The sequence below is a fragment of the Anser cygnoides genome, chromosome 1, assembly GCF_040182565.1.
Source record: "Anser cygnoides isolate HZ-2024a breed goose chromosome 1, Taihu_goose_T2T_genome, whole genome shotgun sequence".
Classification (NCBI taxonomy): Eukaryota; Metazoa; Chordata; class Aves; order Anseriformes; family Anatidae; genus Anser; species Anser cygnoides.
The window spans coordinates 102,394,546-102,410,147 of NC_089873.1; the positions used below are offsets into that span (position 1 = coordinate 102,394,546).

Genomic DNA, 15,602 nt, shown 5'->3' on the forward strand with positions numbered 1-15,602 from the left:
CACTCACTGCATTCACTTTACACCATATGCATTTACAAAGTACTTATTATCCCTAATCAGCAGTGGCTTTGTAAGAAAGCCACCACTTCAAACACCTCTCTAACCCGCACTTCCTAGAGATCTTGCTGCTAATGTTGGCCATCACAATCCAGTGATTACTGATCCAGTGATGGCCAACATCCCATCAAAAGCAAACCATTTAAAATAGTTTTTGCATCCTTTGTCACCCCTGCACTTTGCCAAAAGCCAGTTTTCAACTTCAAACCCTGCCCTTCTTTCGTTCTGTTAGTTTAGCACTCATTTGCTATCTGGATGAACCCCAGCTCAATAAATTAATTCTCCTTCTGCCACAGCCTTCTCACACAGACACATGGTGGCACAGCATCTCCTGTTGACTGTGTCAGATATACAGCCAACATCTTCCAGCAGTTTCCTCTTCTATATTTAAGGAGGGAAGCTCCAGGATCGTGACTGTGGCAGCAGTACACCAACCACATGAGCCAGTCTGGGTAAGAATTTACCACAATATTTTTCTGTGCAAGACGGGAACCCAAGCACCCCTTCTCAAAGCAAAAGGAAAGAACAGCCCAGTGCTAACTCACTTGAACAGGAGGCTTGGCATCAGCTTCTGAGCTGATGGCTCCGATAGGATCCCCATACAATTACGTGGTGATAGTGTCACTCTCCACATACACAGCTCTCTGAGTTGTTTTAACAATGAACCCCTAAAAGAGTTTCTGCTTTGTGACCACAAGAACAAAAATGATCCACCAATCCTCATAAAAGTTACTTATTTGAGGAAAGCATTTGTTTCATGTGAAAAGCTTAAATCCTCCTGAATAGCAGAGAAAAGGCAGGAAGAAAAACTCATCAATCTCCAGACCAAGCTAATGGAATACACAAAGGTCAGCTTCAGTATGGATCATCTCCTCACAGTTACCTGCAGACACTAGAGAGAGACAATTCTCCAGTAACTGTTCTGGAGCCTAATACTATTTTACTAACAGCATGTGGAGTTTCTGGCAACAAGGTGATCTGAAGTGTAGGTGACTCACTGGGGAGCAAGTTAACAGGTATCTCAAAAACGTGTCCGTGTTCTTGTACACACATGTTTTGTCTTGATGGTTTACTCTCTCAGCTGTACTGTCCTACAGTCATAGTGAGGGTTGGTCTTCTATAACCTCCATCACTCTTGTTTGAGAGAGGATAACTGACGAAAAAGTGATCCAACAAAAATGTGAATAAACATCCCGTTGCATGGGGGGACATGACTAAATGGGCAGATGTTTTTCACAGATGCTAGAAAGCTACGTAATTTTTTGCTAAGTATACTGGGTACGTTTTCAAACCTGACTTATGCAGCATGTCTAACTGTTCAGGATTATCACATGAAGAAAGCTGTGCCACTGTGAAAAAGCAGAGCTGAGAGAGAAAAAAATAACTGACGAGACCCATTGTTTACTTTGGAGGTGACAGCAAGGCAAACAGAGTATTTGTTCCAATGAACTTTATTTAATTCGGTATTATACAAGTGGGATTTGGATCCCAAAACTTCTCATCATGAACATAATGGAGAAGCTCCACTGCACAGAACGGAGGGAGAATTTTGGAGCCAGAGGACAGGCTAGATCAAATTGTTTCTTGCCATGCAGCCAGAAATTCTTCCTCCTTCATACAGCGCGCTTCAAAGGCCAGCAGGTTTACCCCAGGAGTAAAGGAGACAAAGCCAGCTCTAAACACTCCTCCTTCCTCCTCAACCCAACAAAAGAGGCAGCTCTTTGCCAGACAGAGTAGTGGAATGATTAAAGATAAGGAGTACATTAGGTTTTCAGTCTCTCAACCAACCCACTAGATTAAGCAGTGGCCTGGTTACTCCCTCTCTCCTGAAAAAGATCCAGGAAAATCGAAGACCTAAAATACTGAAGACTTACCTCCTTTCCTTCCCCCATCCCATAGCCTTGTTCTCTAAGCAGAGAGTAGGCAATGAACTCTGAGGAGGCTGAAGGAAAGCCAAGGAAAATCAGGGGCTACCTGAATCCCTGGGAATCTGGTGGCTACCCTGGTGCCCTCATTCATTCCCTTTGAGGTTCAGACACCTGTTTGGAATAGTACACAGAGAGGGCCTCCCTTAGGGATTTGGAAGCAACCAGGGATACAGAACACAGAGGAACTGCCGTGAGGGTACACACCATTCCAGGGATGGCCGAAACCACAAACAGGGCAAGACTCCCCCCAGCCAAGGCCCCAAGGGCTGGGGGAGTTGGGACGAGGCCCTGGCAGGGGGAAGAGAGCTCCTGCAGCAGTGCTAAGGGCTCATGGGATTTTATTTCTTCTTCCTCTCCTGGGAACAGCGAGGGCAGAACCTGGTAGAAAGGGAAGTAAAAAGCCAACATTTATGACCTGATACACATATAAAAATATATACAAAGATACAGTCTCAAAAGTTCTTTTCCAAGGTTCCAACCAAAGCCTTAATTCAAATTTTCCTTCTGAAGAGTACTTCTAAGTGTGTATATACAATATCCTCCCTCTTGCCACCCAGGACCTCCCCTTTCCAGACAGCAATGGGCCCTCCAGGATGTTTGTTTTCAGCACTCACCATTTTCCTCTTGGTTTTGTCGTCAGACCCACACAGGCAAAATGAAACCATTCAATGGAACACTGTTGGGGTGGAGAGCAGTCAGTTAAAGAGCAGTTTTCTTTTGAAATCATTGATTCTGGACTGCTGAAGTTTCCCAACATTTGATCACAAACTCCTGCATCCCTAGCAGCGATGTTAACGGGATCAGTCAGAAAACAGAGACTCACACCCAACCTATACAACGTTATTAAGCAGAATTCCCCTCCGTGCTTGCTAAGGGTGGGGCCGAAAAGCAGCCCGTCATTTCAGGAGAAAACCTGGAGAAAGTTGCACTTAACAGGCCACACCACTGCTCTTCCAAACTATCTGAAATAAGACCTCCTACTGTCACTGCTATATCAGCCCCCCCCAAGCAGGACAAGACATTCTGTAGGAGACTTTCCTCCCCCATCTCCATCATGCACAGGCTCTTACATCTGGGTTGTCGCAGCCAATCATCTCCCCATAGGAGACCTGGTGGCAGAGGCAGTAAGTAGGCTCATTGGGGTCCACAGGCATATCCAATACATCCGAAGGGTGCACATTTCCAAAAGTGACTGAAGGCATCCCGTATTCTGTGCTACTGCAGGAGAAAGGAATAAATCACGTCAGCAAATTAACTAGCATCGGTTCCCTTCGTGTCACCCATGACAATGCCCTTATTTGCCAGAGACAGCCACACCTCCTTTTTAAGCACACACACCCACCTCCACCGATGTGACCTGCGTTCCCCTTCACGCCACACTCCCCTGAAACAAATAAAAGGCCTCTTTCCTGTTTCTTCCCAAAAAGAGACAGAAGACACACAGCCTGGCCTGGGTGAGGATCAGATCCTTCACAGGGAAGTCTGGCTAGGTCTCCCTTGGTCTGATTTGTAGTGCTGCTCCTCATTTCCCCAAATTTCTTAAATGCTTACGTGCGGACAAGCTTCAGTTTCTTTTGGGCAGTCTTTGGTGCCTCCTCATCAGAATTCTTCCCTTTAGAGCGAGCACGGGCAGCTTTCTTCTCTTTTTGGGCTCGGCCCTCTGGTAACAAGAGAAAAAGTTGTTGCATCTACCGTGCCGTCAAAACAGACGCCTGACAGTAACAACCTCTCCAGCACTAAAATGCACTCCAGCTGTGGAGTGTATATCGGCTTTGGGCCACGCACCCCATCTTAGTTTTATCTAGTGGCCTTGAATATGCTCACAGAAAAGAGCCCAGGACACCATCTTTTTACCTGTCCTTCAGATTCCAGCGTAACAGTCTTTGATCTGTACCACTCCAGTGCCTGCCTTCATCCCCACCACTTCCACAGTCACTTGGCTGCCTCCTGTATCAATCTGCAGCCCAGTGGTGGTACTCACTCTTCTTGCCCTTGCTGGAAGAGCTGTCATAGTCACTCGATTCTATCTGCTTCTCCTTCAGGTCTGCTTCAAAGCGAGCAAGGTCTGTGTCCAGCCGCCGGATGTGCTTATCAACCTGCAAAGATGACATTGACCAGGAATTACCACAGAAAAGAGCCCAAGAGAGCAAAGAGGAGAGAGCACAGGGCTCGTGCCCAGAGCAGAGAAGCAAGAGCGTGCAGGGCCTGAAAAAGAGATCAGGGCCTTCCAGGACTGGGGGTTTCAGTATAGCCTTTCATACAATAACCACTAGACACTTCCCTTCATACCATCTCGTAGGTCTGCATTGCCAGCTGAACCTTGTCATCCCCAAACTCCTTGCACTTCCCATAGGCCTCCTGGATTTGCTTGAGAAGCCCCAGTTTTTCCTCTGACGACAAAGTCCGTGCATTGCTGATATACTCCGTGGCCAACTTATCGATCTCCGACTTGAGGTCTGAAACAGGTTTACCATTAATAAATAAATACACTTACATACACGCTAGTGGAACGGGTTGCCCAGGGAGGTGGTGGAGTCACCATCCCTGGGGGTGTTCAAGGAAAGGTTGGACCTGGCGCTTAGGGACATGGTTTAGTGGGTGACAGTGGTGGTAGGGGGATGGTTGGACCAGATGATTTTGGAGGTCTTTTCCAACCTAGAATCATTCTGTGGAATGATTCTGTTAGGAAAGACCATAAAGTATAAAGGTAGGAAAGGTAGGAAAGAATAGATTAGAAAAGGATAAGAGCAGCTGCAGGTTTCCTTCCCTGCCCTGAGAACCCTGTGATAGAGGCAAGGTGAAGGAAAGCTGGCCAGGCCGCATGCTTTCTGTCTCATCACAGAAACCTTCTCCAATGCTCACCTTCTGTTCTCTGATCCAGATCTCGCATGAGCTGGAAGTTTCTCTGCAATTCAAAAGGCAGGTTCTCAATACCTGCAGGGAAAGGAGAATACATGTAGAAGTCAGGTTCCTGTCTGCCGTATCAACGCAGGAACAAAGCTAACTCAACTGATAACAACACGTACACCAGCCCAGTGACTCCCAGCATGCTTTCCTGGTTCACATTAGCATGCCTCTGTTTGCTGTCAACCGTAAAGGAGACAGACTATAAATACTTCACATATTTAATCCAGGAGCACAGTTCTATAGGATCATATTAGTTAACGGAAGGCTGCCACTCAGAAAGGCCTAAATTAAAAGAGCAGAAAAACAAAACCTGTAGCACAGTCATTCTAATACAACGTATCCACCAAGAACTTTCTTCGGTAATAACAAAGGAACCAAACCAAAACAGCACAACAGCTGGTAAACAATGCCACTTCGTTATTCCTACACAAAGATGTCAAAACTAGAGTTGATCAAATGTTAATTCACTGAGAAGTGAATCAATTTTAGAGCATGCATTTTAAAGACAGAGGTAGGAGACACTTTGCAGAGCCAAAAAACAACCCTGAGGTGGGACGGGAAGCAGTGCCACAGCAGTCTTAACCCCCCCCGTCCCTTGTTCTGCCTCCTATACCATAACCTGCAAGGATGCTATACATCACGAATAACAAATGTTTCTACAACTCTGAACGAGCAACGTGAAGCTGAGTCAATTAATTTTCAATGCACAATGCTACTCACCCCCTAGCCATCACCAGATGCTCAACTGACAAAGCTGATAAAAACAATTCTTATTTTCCACGGCTGTCTAATCAAACTGAGGTCTACTAACACTGCACTAACCTGAAGTCCAAGCCTGATTGTTGTCACCTTTATACCTGATAGAAAAAAAAAAAATCTCTTGCAGGTATAAATAAAAGGGGGGATATGGGGAGGAAGAGCTCTTTAGAAACACAACACAAGCATGCCTGCTTCCCGAACCCTCTCTGCAGCAGATGCAGAATGTAAATGAAGGATTCTCTACACATAATCAAAACTGTCTAATACAATGGCCCCAGCAGTGGTCTCTGTTTTCACTGTCATATGCTTCTACACCAGAGACACTTCCTGAAAAACAAAGAGATATTTTTTTTTATTACTATTTTTTTTTACAAGTACAACACACAGGCTGTGAAATTTATTCCTACAAGAGGTAAAAGCAATTGTAGGCTTCACTGGGCTTAGAAGACATTTAAACTTATTTTTTCACATAAACAGAATACAGTAAGTTACATACGAAGTCCTTGTAGGTAATTAAGCTCAATAGGTTTTTGTTGCCATTTCTACTTTAAGTATCTGAGAAATTTTCAGGTAGTAGGTGTCCTTAAGCACACAGATACATGATCACGCAGCACATACACATCACCGCGCTGTGTCCAAGGTTAACAGTGCAAAATCAAGTTCTGAAAAAAAAATAGGAAGCAGCAAAACTAAGGTTGTCTGAATATTCCTAAATTTGATACTTCCTTTTGGCCTAGTATGACAGACTTTACACAAGGCTCGAGCAGCCCACAGCTGATATTACAACCCTACAGCTCAAAACACATCTCAAAAAAAAAAAGTCAGTGACACAATACTGAAAAACATTGTTGCTTACAAAGGGAACTTAATGGCAGGGATGAAATTCAGCTCAGGTATCTTAATATCATTCCTTTTTCTTCTTGTAATCCCCATCCTCATTGACTCCAAACCTTTCAATTTGTGCAGAAATGAAACACGTTTCATGCAGCAGCACACTACTTTTCATTCCTCTCCTCTAGGAGAGGTGCCCTCTAGAAGAAATCAGTATTTGTTCTTGCATTGCACGCAGTATGCCAAATATGCACCGAGTTTATTAATCCTGGACCATCACGACTTCTGAATTCTTGACTTGGCAGTTTTTAGAAAAGATCTATGTAATTTCCTTTTTCTCCCCTAAAAAAAGCAAGCTGCTAAAAGCACACATTCCATCACATGCATAGTTTTCCCTCGGCAGGGCTACAAACCGTTAGGTTCAGAGAACACCTGGGCTAGCACAAAAACCAGCAGGATGCTATTCTTTGGGCAGAACAACCCTAAATGAGGTTATGGCTAAGTTTCACAGCGATGTGCTAACAGCAGGAAAAATTCGGACAGGAATTTGCTTCCGTTACAGAACCTGAAAGGGACTCTGCTCTGCCTTTTTTTTTTTTTTTTTTTAAAACAGATGTCCCTGTGAAAATCCGTCCCCAGCTGTCACTAACGCCATCACGTGCCCTCACCTGGAAAGCTTCTGTTCTACCTTTACCTCTACATCCTATACAAAAAGCCTAACACGATAAAGCTGCAGCTAAATGAGTTTTAACCCAGCAATAAACTATTTCTGTGGTAGTTAGCTTACCTAAGTATGGGGGAGCTTTCTGATCTCTGCAGCTTAAACCAAAAGCTCCTCTCGACCCTTATAAAGCAGAGCCTTTCATCACACAGAATTTATCGTAGTGGTCCAAACGCTTGCTGAAATTGTTTGGCCTACATGATGCTGTCCATAGTCCCATTAAAAAAAATAAAATCTAAAATTTAAATTTCCATTTCCTCTTTCTTACTAAACCAACACCTTTCCCCTCTGTCTTTCCAAAAAGATTTGATATTTCTGTAATTGCTTCCTCCTGCGTTTCTCCTTTTCCCTTTGCAATCCATTTATGCTTTCTTCTCACAGTAAGATGTGCCCAAGCTCTTCTTGACTAAATGCTGTATTTTACAATACCCAAACAGTTCTCAGATTCTGAAACAGATCACAGGAAAAAGAAATTGTCTGTCTGAGAAAGCATAGTCAGGACACCCTGACAGACATGTCCGATTGCTAGAGAGCAGGCCAGTGAGGTGCAGTCACCCTGTCACAGGCAACAATTTGACAGAAAAATAAGGAAAAGCAAAGGCCTCTCAGCACACAAAAGAGAGAAAGAGAGGAAGACAAGGATGGGGAAGATGTGCAGGGAAGGAAGTGCTAGCAGGACCAGCGGTTTGGCTCAGAGCATGGACTGTCACAAATGCTACCGTGCTCGTTTGCACAGATCACACAGAGCAACATGCTGCCCCGCTGTGCCCAATTCGTTCCTGCCACAGCAGGATCATCCCGTACATCAGCACGTCTGAGTTTTTGCCTCCCCCCCCTTTTTTTTAAGCTTGTTTTCATTCCTTAACACACGTCAAAAGCCTTCTTTCCTTTCCCTGATTCTTATCCTTTCACTATCCTTCTTCCATCTCTCTTACTCTCCTCTTTCCTTGTCATTCCTTCTGCCATTCCCATTCTCCTTATCACATACAGGCATCCATAACCACTGTCTTTTCTCTTAAGAACCACGCAGACCCTCAGCGCTCACCCTCCAAGAACCAGAATCTATCACCATTCTCCTTCCCCCTAATTTTTTTCAAACAACAAATGTAGGGTGTCAGCGTAGGCGACATATTTAAACTCCAGCTCCTGAACTCAGATGTTAATTCACACACACACACAGAGCAAGCCCGTGAGCCTGTGCAACGGCACAACCTGGTAAGTCTCATTATGCTGCATTCTCTCATTGTACGTCTTTTAGCAGAGCCCAGTGATGGGCTTGTATTGTGACTGTCCAAATTCCTGAAGAGATCCATGGCACCAAGCGCTACACAAATACATGGTGACTTTCCCAAGGCATCTACTCAACTCCCACGTCCGGACGTATGATTACATTTATTAAAAAAATGTCGAAATACATTTTGAGACACAATCACGGTTGCTTTATTAAACAATACAGATTTCAACAAACAGTTTAGACACCACATTGCTGAAGGTAATTAAGAAATCCTGCTTGTGACAGACTTGCACAACGGCAGGATAACTTCCCTGCCCTCCGGAATGTAAGAGTGGCTGGGATCTCACTGGGGAAGCACGCAGGACTTTTTGGTACGCTGCGATTTAAGAATTTTGTAGCATTTTAAGTATAGTGCGGGTCAACTGTCTTATGTCAATCTTCAACTTCCTTGCTTCCTCATTAAGGGGAACGATGTCTTATATAACCCTCCATCCTTCCTTTTAGGCAACGTAACCCTTTTAATGTGCTGCTACTATTCTGTGTTCTCAGTTAATGATCTTCCTACACATTCCATTGAAATCTGAGCATAATGATACACCTTTCTTCCTATTCACGTCGAGCTCAGCACTACAGCAGCACATGCAGCCTGACCTGCAACCTGTTACCCTCACCACCACCCCTGTAAGGACTAGTCCTACCCACATTTTCACAAACTCAGGCGCACAGTAGAGCGAATTGCCCAAGGCCACCCAGGAATTCTGCGGCACTGTTATCCCAAGCTCTGGGCCAGTGCACTGCACGCCAGTCCACCAGGGTGCGCCTACACCAAGCACTGCCCAAAGAAACAGACGTCAGTCAGCAACAACAGTCAGTGCAATAGCCACAGAAAGCTAACACTCCCCAGAAGACAGCATACCCTTTCCTGGGGGGGGAAAGAGGGTTCTTTTTCTCTCCCTTTTTTTTTTTAATTTAAATTATATTAGTTCAATACTACAGCATCCACAACCAGGATAGTAGGCTATGTTGTTACTTTCACACCAGGGAACTTTATCGCTATGTTAAAGATCAACCTTGACATCAGCAGTTTGGAGGATATGGAAGACTGGCATGTCAAACGAGACTTGCAACACTCCAGGCATTTCCAGTCGGTCACAGATCTCCAAGGGCAGGGACCACCACCAAAGGGATCAGAGGCCTTTTTGCCAGAACAGTCACATCAGATGTGCGAAGAAATAGAGAGAAAATGTCTTGTAAAACCCTTTTTACGCTTTGTCTTGTAAAACCCTTTTCTATCAACTCTGATGAAGGAACCAGTCAACGACCAAATCTGTTCTAAATGAACTGGCCATTAACAACAATAAACGTATTAGCTTAGTGTGGGTTGTGCCAGTAGCTTTCACACAGAAACAAATGATACCTATGAATCACCAAATCCTCTCCCTTTCATGAGATCTTCTGTAATTTTCCATACGTGTGTGCTGCGTTACAGATACAGCTAATCCAAAGCCTCATGAAGGTGAAAAGCATCTTCCAGTCCACGACACTAAAACAATGTTCAACATGGAAAGAATGTATTAAGAGATTGCAAACCTGAAGTATGATGCAGGAAACTTGATAGGCAGGAACAGGAGAGTGTGGCCACACGCTACACTGGGGAGGAGATGAGAGACATTCCCATGCTGCTGGGGAGTACGTTGCTACTATTGCTCTGTGCTTACATGGGAATATGTTTTCTGGTATTGAACAGTCCTGAACTGCTGCATCTCCATGTACCAGCAGGATAGCAGGAACAAAGGAAACTTGACGCCTCCCTAGTCAGGATTTAAAAAAAAGAAAGCCCCCCCAATGACTACACAATTAACTCAGTGTTAATTTACCGAGGACTCCTTAGCTCAGTGTGTAGTCTCCACCATCCTGTTCAGTGAGGCAGGTATGTCCTAGCGTCTGCTCCTGGAGCAGGTCCTGACTGGTGGCCTCCAAGACAATGTAATGAATACCAAGCAGCCCTCTGAGCAGACAGGCCAGCGACGCTCTTCTGCTTCTCAAACTCAACACGGTTATTAGCTCTCTGCTGATGACTCTCCCAAGTGTTTAGATCTAATTTAGACTAAATGTTGGCAGAATCTAGATGCACAGAGGTATGGGGTGGGGAAAGCTGGAAACATTTTTTATTGCTTTGTTACCATTCCTTACCCACACTTTATACTGACATTCGTTCAATAACAGACCAGCTTAACTATAGCTTTAAATGGAAATTTGAATTTCCTTCCAGTCCGGTGCACACTTCCCAACTGGAATGATAAAAGTTTCACATCCAGCAAGACAGATAAAGCAACAGCCTCATCAGTCTAGGCAGGAAAATATGTGGTGGACAAGGCTGGCTGGAACGAACAGGGAAGGTGACACTTGATCTTCTCATTTCTCTAATGAGAAAGCACACCCACAGACACGACCCTTGCGTTCACCTCAGCTATCCGTGCAACTGGTCGGACATATCCTCAGAAGCAGAGCACAGAAAGGTGAGCAGTGAGGTCAGTTCACGGTGAATGGGCCAGCTGAGGAGAGGTACACTCCTCGGTTCTGTTGCTATAAAAGATTTGGGTGGTGTCACTATACTTTATTTTCATATCCTCTAAATAGATAAACAGGGATGCACCGACATCAGAAAGTGTGGTTGAACAGCAGCTCCCTCTGCTATAAAGATAACCCCCACAATCATGACACTTTCACGGATCAGCAAAGACTCACAGAAGGCTATTTGGGATTGTTCTCTAAATGTACAGACTTCAGTGATGCCTGGTACAAAGAAGCTCTACAATCCTCTTGAAACATCTAACCGTGAAGGAAACACAGTGTTTGCATCTCATCTTCCAGAAGATCTGTATTAGTCACCTTTCCTTTCTCCCACTCAAAGCCTCCACTACAGTATTTCTAAGCCTGTGAGAGTGCAAATACTGAGCCAAACACAGTAACTCCAGTCTGAGCAAACACAAACTCCTCTGAAGAGCTCTCATGCACATGCAACCACAAAATACCATGTTTTTCTTTCATCTCATTCTTCCTCCATCCCTTTCTACATCTCTAATTCATTTGCATCCATAGTTTCCCCCCTCCTAAAGTTGCACTGCTTTCTTGGCGTGAAGGAAAGCACTTCACTATCTTGCTTTCTCCCCTCAGAAGCAGACATAAAATTGTTTTGAGACCAGAAGGAGGACAATATTTGAAGAGATGGAAAACTTTTTATGCTTAACTTCAGTTGCTAAGGAGAACTGAGGAAAAAGCCATACAAATAAACAAGCAAGAAGAACAGAAGTGGAACAAGAAACACTCCTCCTCTTCCCCTTCCCCGAATTCTTTGGCTCAGTATTGTCATTGGAGGGACAGCCTCAGTATGATGAAGGAAGGAAGGGGATCAGAGTAGACAAGACACGGAGTTTCTCTGTGAGGAGGTTCAGCACTGAAGGAACATGCATATTTTTTTGCTGCAAGAACACCTGCTAGGAGCATAAGACATTTCAGACAAATGTACTTTGCAATTAACAGCTTAGAGCAAAGGCGTGTCTAATCCTAGGTCTAAAATCAGTTTTAAATTACAGAAGAAAAAAAGCTACTAAAATACCAGAACTAAGAAACCGCCAGACACCTTTTACTGAGAGATCTGTTGTTAACTTGGCTACTCCACAAAAATTTCCCAGGTAAAACAAAACAACACAACAACAATAAAACACCAACCTTTAGAAGTCCAAAACAGAGGACTCAAGAAGTTACAAACCGAAATACCTAAGGCCATATGCACAGCTCTGTCAAACCTTTTGTGCATTTTAACATACGGTTTTTAGTTACCTAACGACATGAGATTTTCACACACAGTGTTTCTCACATGCCGTGACTCAAAGTTTTATTTTATCCTCTTTGCTCAATAGAGTCACACATACGCTACCCAAAATCCAATCTAAAAACTGACTCAATAATCAGCTTTTCAAGGTGCTTGTTATTTTGACACAAGAATGTTTTTTCCCAACACAGTGGAATAGCCCACTTCCCTCACCAGTAAAATGAATAACTGAGGTAAAGAGATTAAGGGCAGCTCATTGCAAACGCACCTCTTGAAATGTCAATGCTACAAATCCTCACTATTCAGAATTATCTGTTCAAAGCACACTTTACTTGCAACTATGAGCATCCTGCCCATCTGCCACCCTGACTACAAATTCTCACTCATTTTAAGGGCAGCACAATCTGTTTGGAGAGAACCTGTAAAAAGCGTGTCCTACAAGGAAACATAAACATCAATCAAACTCACTTTGTCAGGGTGGTATTCAAAATGACACCACCTCTTTTCTTCCTACAATCTTCACTTAATTCATTATACACCTTCCTTTCTTCAAGCATTTGAAGAGGTCCTACAAGCAAACTGCCCTCTTTCATCACACACTCCTCATTCATCCCCCGAACAGATCCAGCCAGTAAACGATATGAAAGAGAAATGCTGTGGGAGGGGAAAAAAAAAAATCAACTGAAAGCCACATCTACATTAGATGCGAAAAGAACACTAAAAAGAATTTCAATGCAACAAGCAGAAGCAAATATTAGACATTTTGAAAAGAGCTGACCAAAAGTTCTGGACTATTTATTTGCATCAGTTTACAGGACATTTTGGAACATTACTCAACTTTTAAAGAGTGAACTTAAAAAAATATATATATTGAAATAATCATCAAGAAAAAAAAAGGAAGGAGTGAGGGGGAGAACAATCAGGCAGGCATGAAACCAGAAAAAGAAATGGAACAGCTGATCTGGGATCACCTCAAAGAATTCAACAAGGGTGACAATACAGGTTAAGTGGGTGACACCCCCCTACTCCAACTTTCCTGATAAACTGTTTTCCTTTTTTAAAGAATATACGTATCATTAGCGAAAATATTTTTCAATGATTGAACTACAACTTGCATCAAATACTTGATGTGGTATCAGAAAGGCTTTTCAGCGCATTACAAAGAACTACCAGCATCACTCACGAAAATCACACATGAAGCAGTTTTTGGTCCACCAAAAAAAAAAAAAGTCACTTGTAAGTGAGATACCGACTGGAAGAACAAAAATGAAAGGAACAGACCACTAGGACAGCAAGATACAGCCTGACTGCAAACAGGTATGTTCCATCCAGCCTTATTTAGGCTAATACATTTAGAAATGATCAATATAAGTGATGGATAAAGGATGCCAGACCATATCTCTAAGGAACAGAAAGACTTGAATATCACGGTAGATAATTACCTGAACGTGAGCTTACAGCTAAAAACACAATGGCCAATGTGGATAAGGGTTTACTCAACAGAAGAACGATAACCTGACTTCTTTAGTTAGTACTGTAATGAAGACTGGTAATAAAGGACCGTACGCATTCAGAGAGTCAGAAGTTCAAGTAGGGTGTCAAAAGATTAGAGCAGGCTTGGAGAAGAACAATATGGCTAATTAGAAAATTGAAAAATATGTTATCACAAGCAATTCATTTTTTTTTTCTAAGGTACCAGAAGGAAAGTTAAGATTTAATTAATTAGAATCTACACAAGGAAGAAACTTTTAATAAGGGGACACTTCAACACAGCAGGTAAAAGGCATAGGTGCAATGACTAAGTATTGGAATTGTGAAAATTAGCTACAGACAAGTCATCAAACTGTGACAGGAAAGCCTATCAGCAAACTAACTCACCGAAGGCTGAGATGGAGTCTCTTCAACTCTACGTATTAACATCCATATAAACTGCCTTTCTAAAAGAAACTCTAATTTGAGCACAGCAACTGTCCTGCAGTTAGCTAATGAAGGGAAATAACGTTGTATCTGATAATACGGGATACCAGATTAAAATCAAAAAAGGCAAAGCCACTGTAGCGAATGCTGTTTTGCTCTTCCCAACAGTTTTGTAGCCAGATATTTTAAGTACTTTTAGATTGTGAACTTAAAAAAGTAAAGCGACACACCTTAAAAAAATGACACCACCACCATATTAACACCCACCTTCAGCAGGATGAGAATCTCTAACTCAGTTGCAGGACCACACATCTCAGCTGAGACAAAATATAAGACCTTGTAATTTTCTCTGTAAGTATGCACTAGAGGGGAGCAGAGGAGTTTCCATGGAGTTCATGGATTTTAGCTAACAGTAACACTGACATCCAGAAGCTGGACATCCAGAACTGGAGCACTCTCTAGCCACCAAGATAACCTACAGATTCTTTTATCTCTGCCTTAATGTCTACCCTATCTCTCTACACTCAGCGCTGCTTCTTCCTCATCTCCGTCTACTGGTTTCAAATCCCAGTCTTTCGCTCCTTTATCTTTGCAGCCCTTCTCAATATACACTTGTGCTCTACCTAGTAAGGAAACACTGCATTCCCCCCCTGCACTAACTCCCTGTCCACCTTGTACATTCGCCTCCTGTCTAGCCCCCATCCTTCAGGTATCTTTTCGTCCTCATCCAACTTTTCTACCTGTCTTTTGCACCCTCTTCACAGACCCTAGATCAATATTCTTGCCTGCACGCTCCCAGTGTCTTTTCAGCTTTCGTGGCACAGCATTACTTACTACAGTTCCTGAACTTTTTAAATTATTTTAACCTTTCTTAATAGGTTTCCCTTCCTAACGACACAGGCCAGGCCAGGCCGAGAGCAGCCGGGCGAGGCTGCCGGCCCTGGGGCTCGCCAGCCCGCCACAGATCCCATCCCCGGTACGCGGTGTGTGGGTGCGGGCAGGCCGGCCCCGGCCCCGGCCCCGGCCCCGCCCCTCCTCCTCCTCCTCGTCCTCCTCCTCGCCCCGCCGCGGCGGCGCTTACTGTCCAGGTAGTGCTCCAGGTACATCCCCGCCGCCATCTTGCGCCCCGCACACACCGCCGCTTCCGGCAGCCGGCGAGCCCCCGCCGGAAGTGGCCCTTGCCCGGCTCGTGAAGCCGCTTCCGCCCTGAATCCGGGGCGCTTGCGCTTGGCGCCCGCCGCCATTTTGGGCCCTGAGGGGCGGCGCGTTGCGGGTAAATACCTGCGTCCTTCACCGCCGGGCTTCGGCTTCTGAAGGGTTACGGAGGTGTCCCCTGGCCTCAGATAATTTCCAGCAAGCTGGCTGGGCACTCCTGGTGGATAGTCTGGGTGGGGAGGTGCCGTTAGTCCATTA

The 15,602-nt window shown here is 44.2% G+C and overlaps 1 protein-coding gene across 2 annotated transcripts; it reads right to left on the minus strand.

Annotated features, from left to right (window-relative positions):
* Positions 1 to 1,492: 1,492 nt before the first annotated feature.
* Positions 1,493 to 15,448, minus strand: ING4 (inhibitor of growth family member 4). Of its 2 annotated transcripts, XR_007159264.2 has the most exons (9): positions 15,271 to 15,448; positions 4,848 to 4,919; positions 4,275 to 4,441; positions 3,967 to 4,081; positions 3,537 to 3,645; positions 3,056 to 3,203; positions 2,600 to 2,661; positions 2,190 to 2,363; positions 1,493 to 2,096 (listed from the first exon to the last, which is right to left on the minus strand). XR_007159264.2 is itself a non-coding variant. In XM_048051541.2 (8 exons), the coding sequence occupies exons 1-8, from the start codon at positions 15,431 to 15,433 to the stop codon at positions 2,324 to 2,326; spliced, it is 876 nt and encodes a 291-aa protein (XP_047907498.1). In that variant the 5' UTR covers positions 15,434 to 15,448; the 3' UTR covers positions 1,493 to 2,323. The 2 variants fall into 2 exon arrangements, 1 of the variants encoding a protein (XP_047907498.1); XM_048051541.2 differs by having other exon boundaries at positions 1,493 to 2,363.
* Between the last annotated feature and the right edge of the window lie 154 nt (positions 15,449 to 15,602).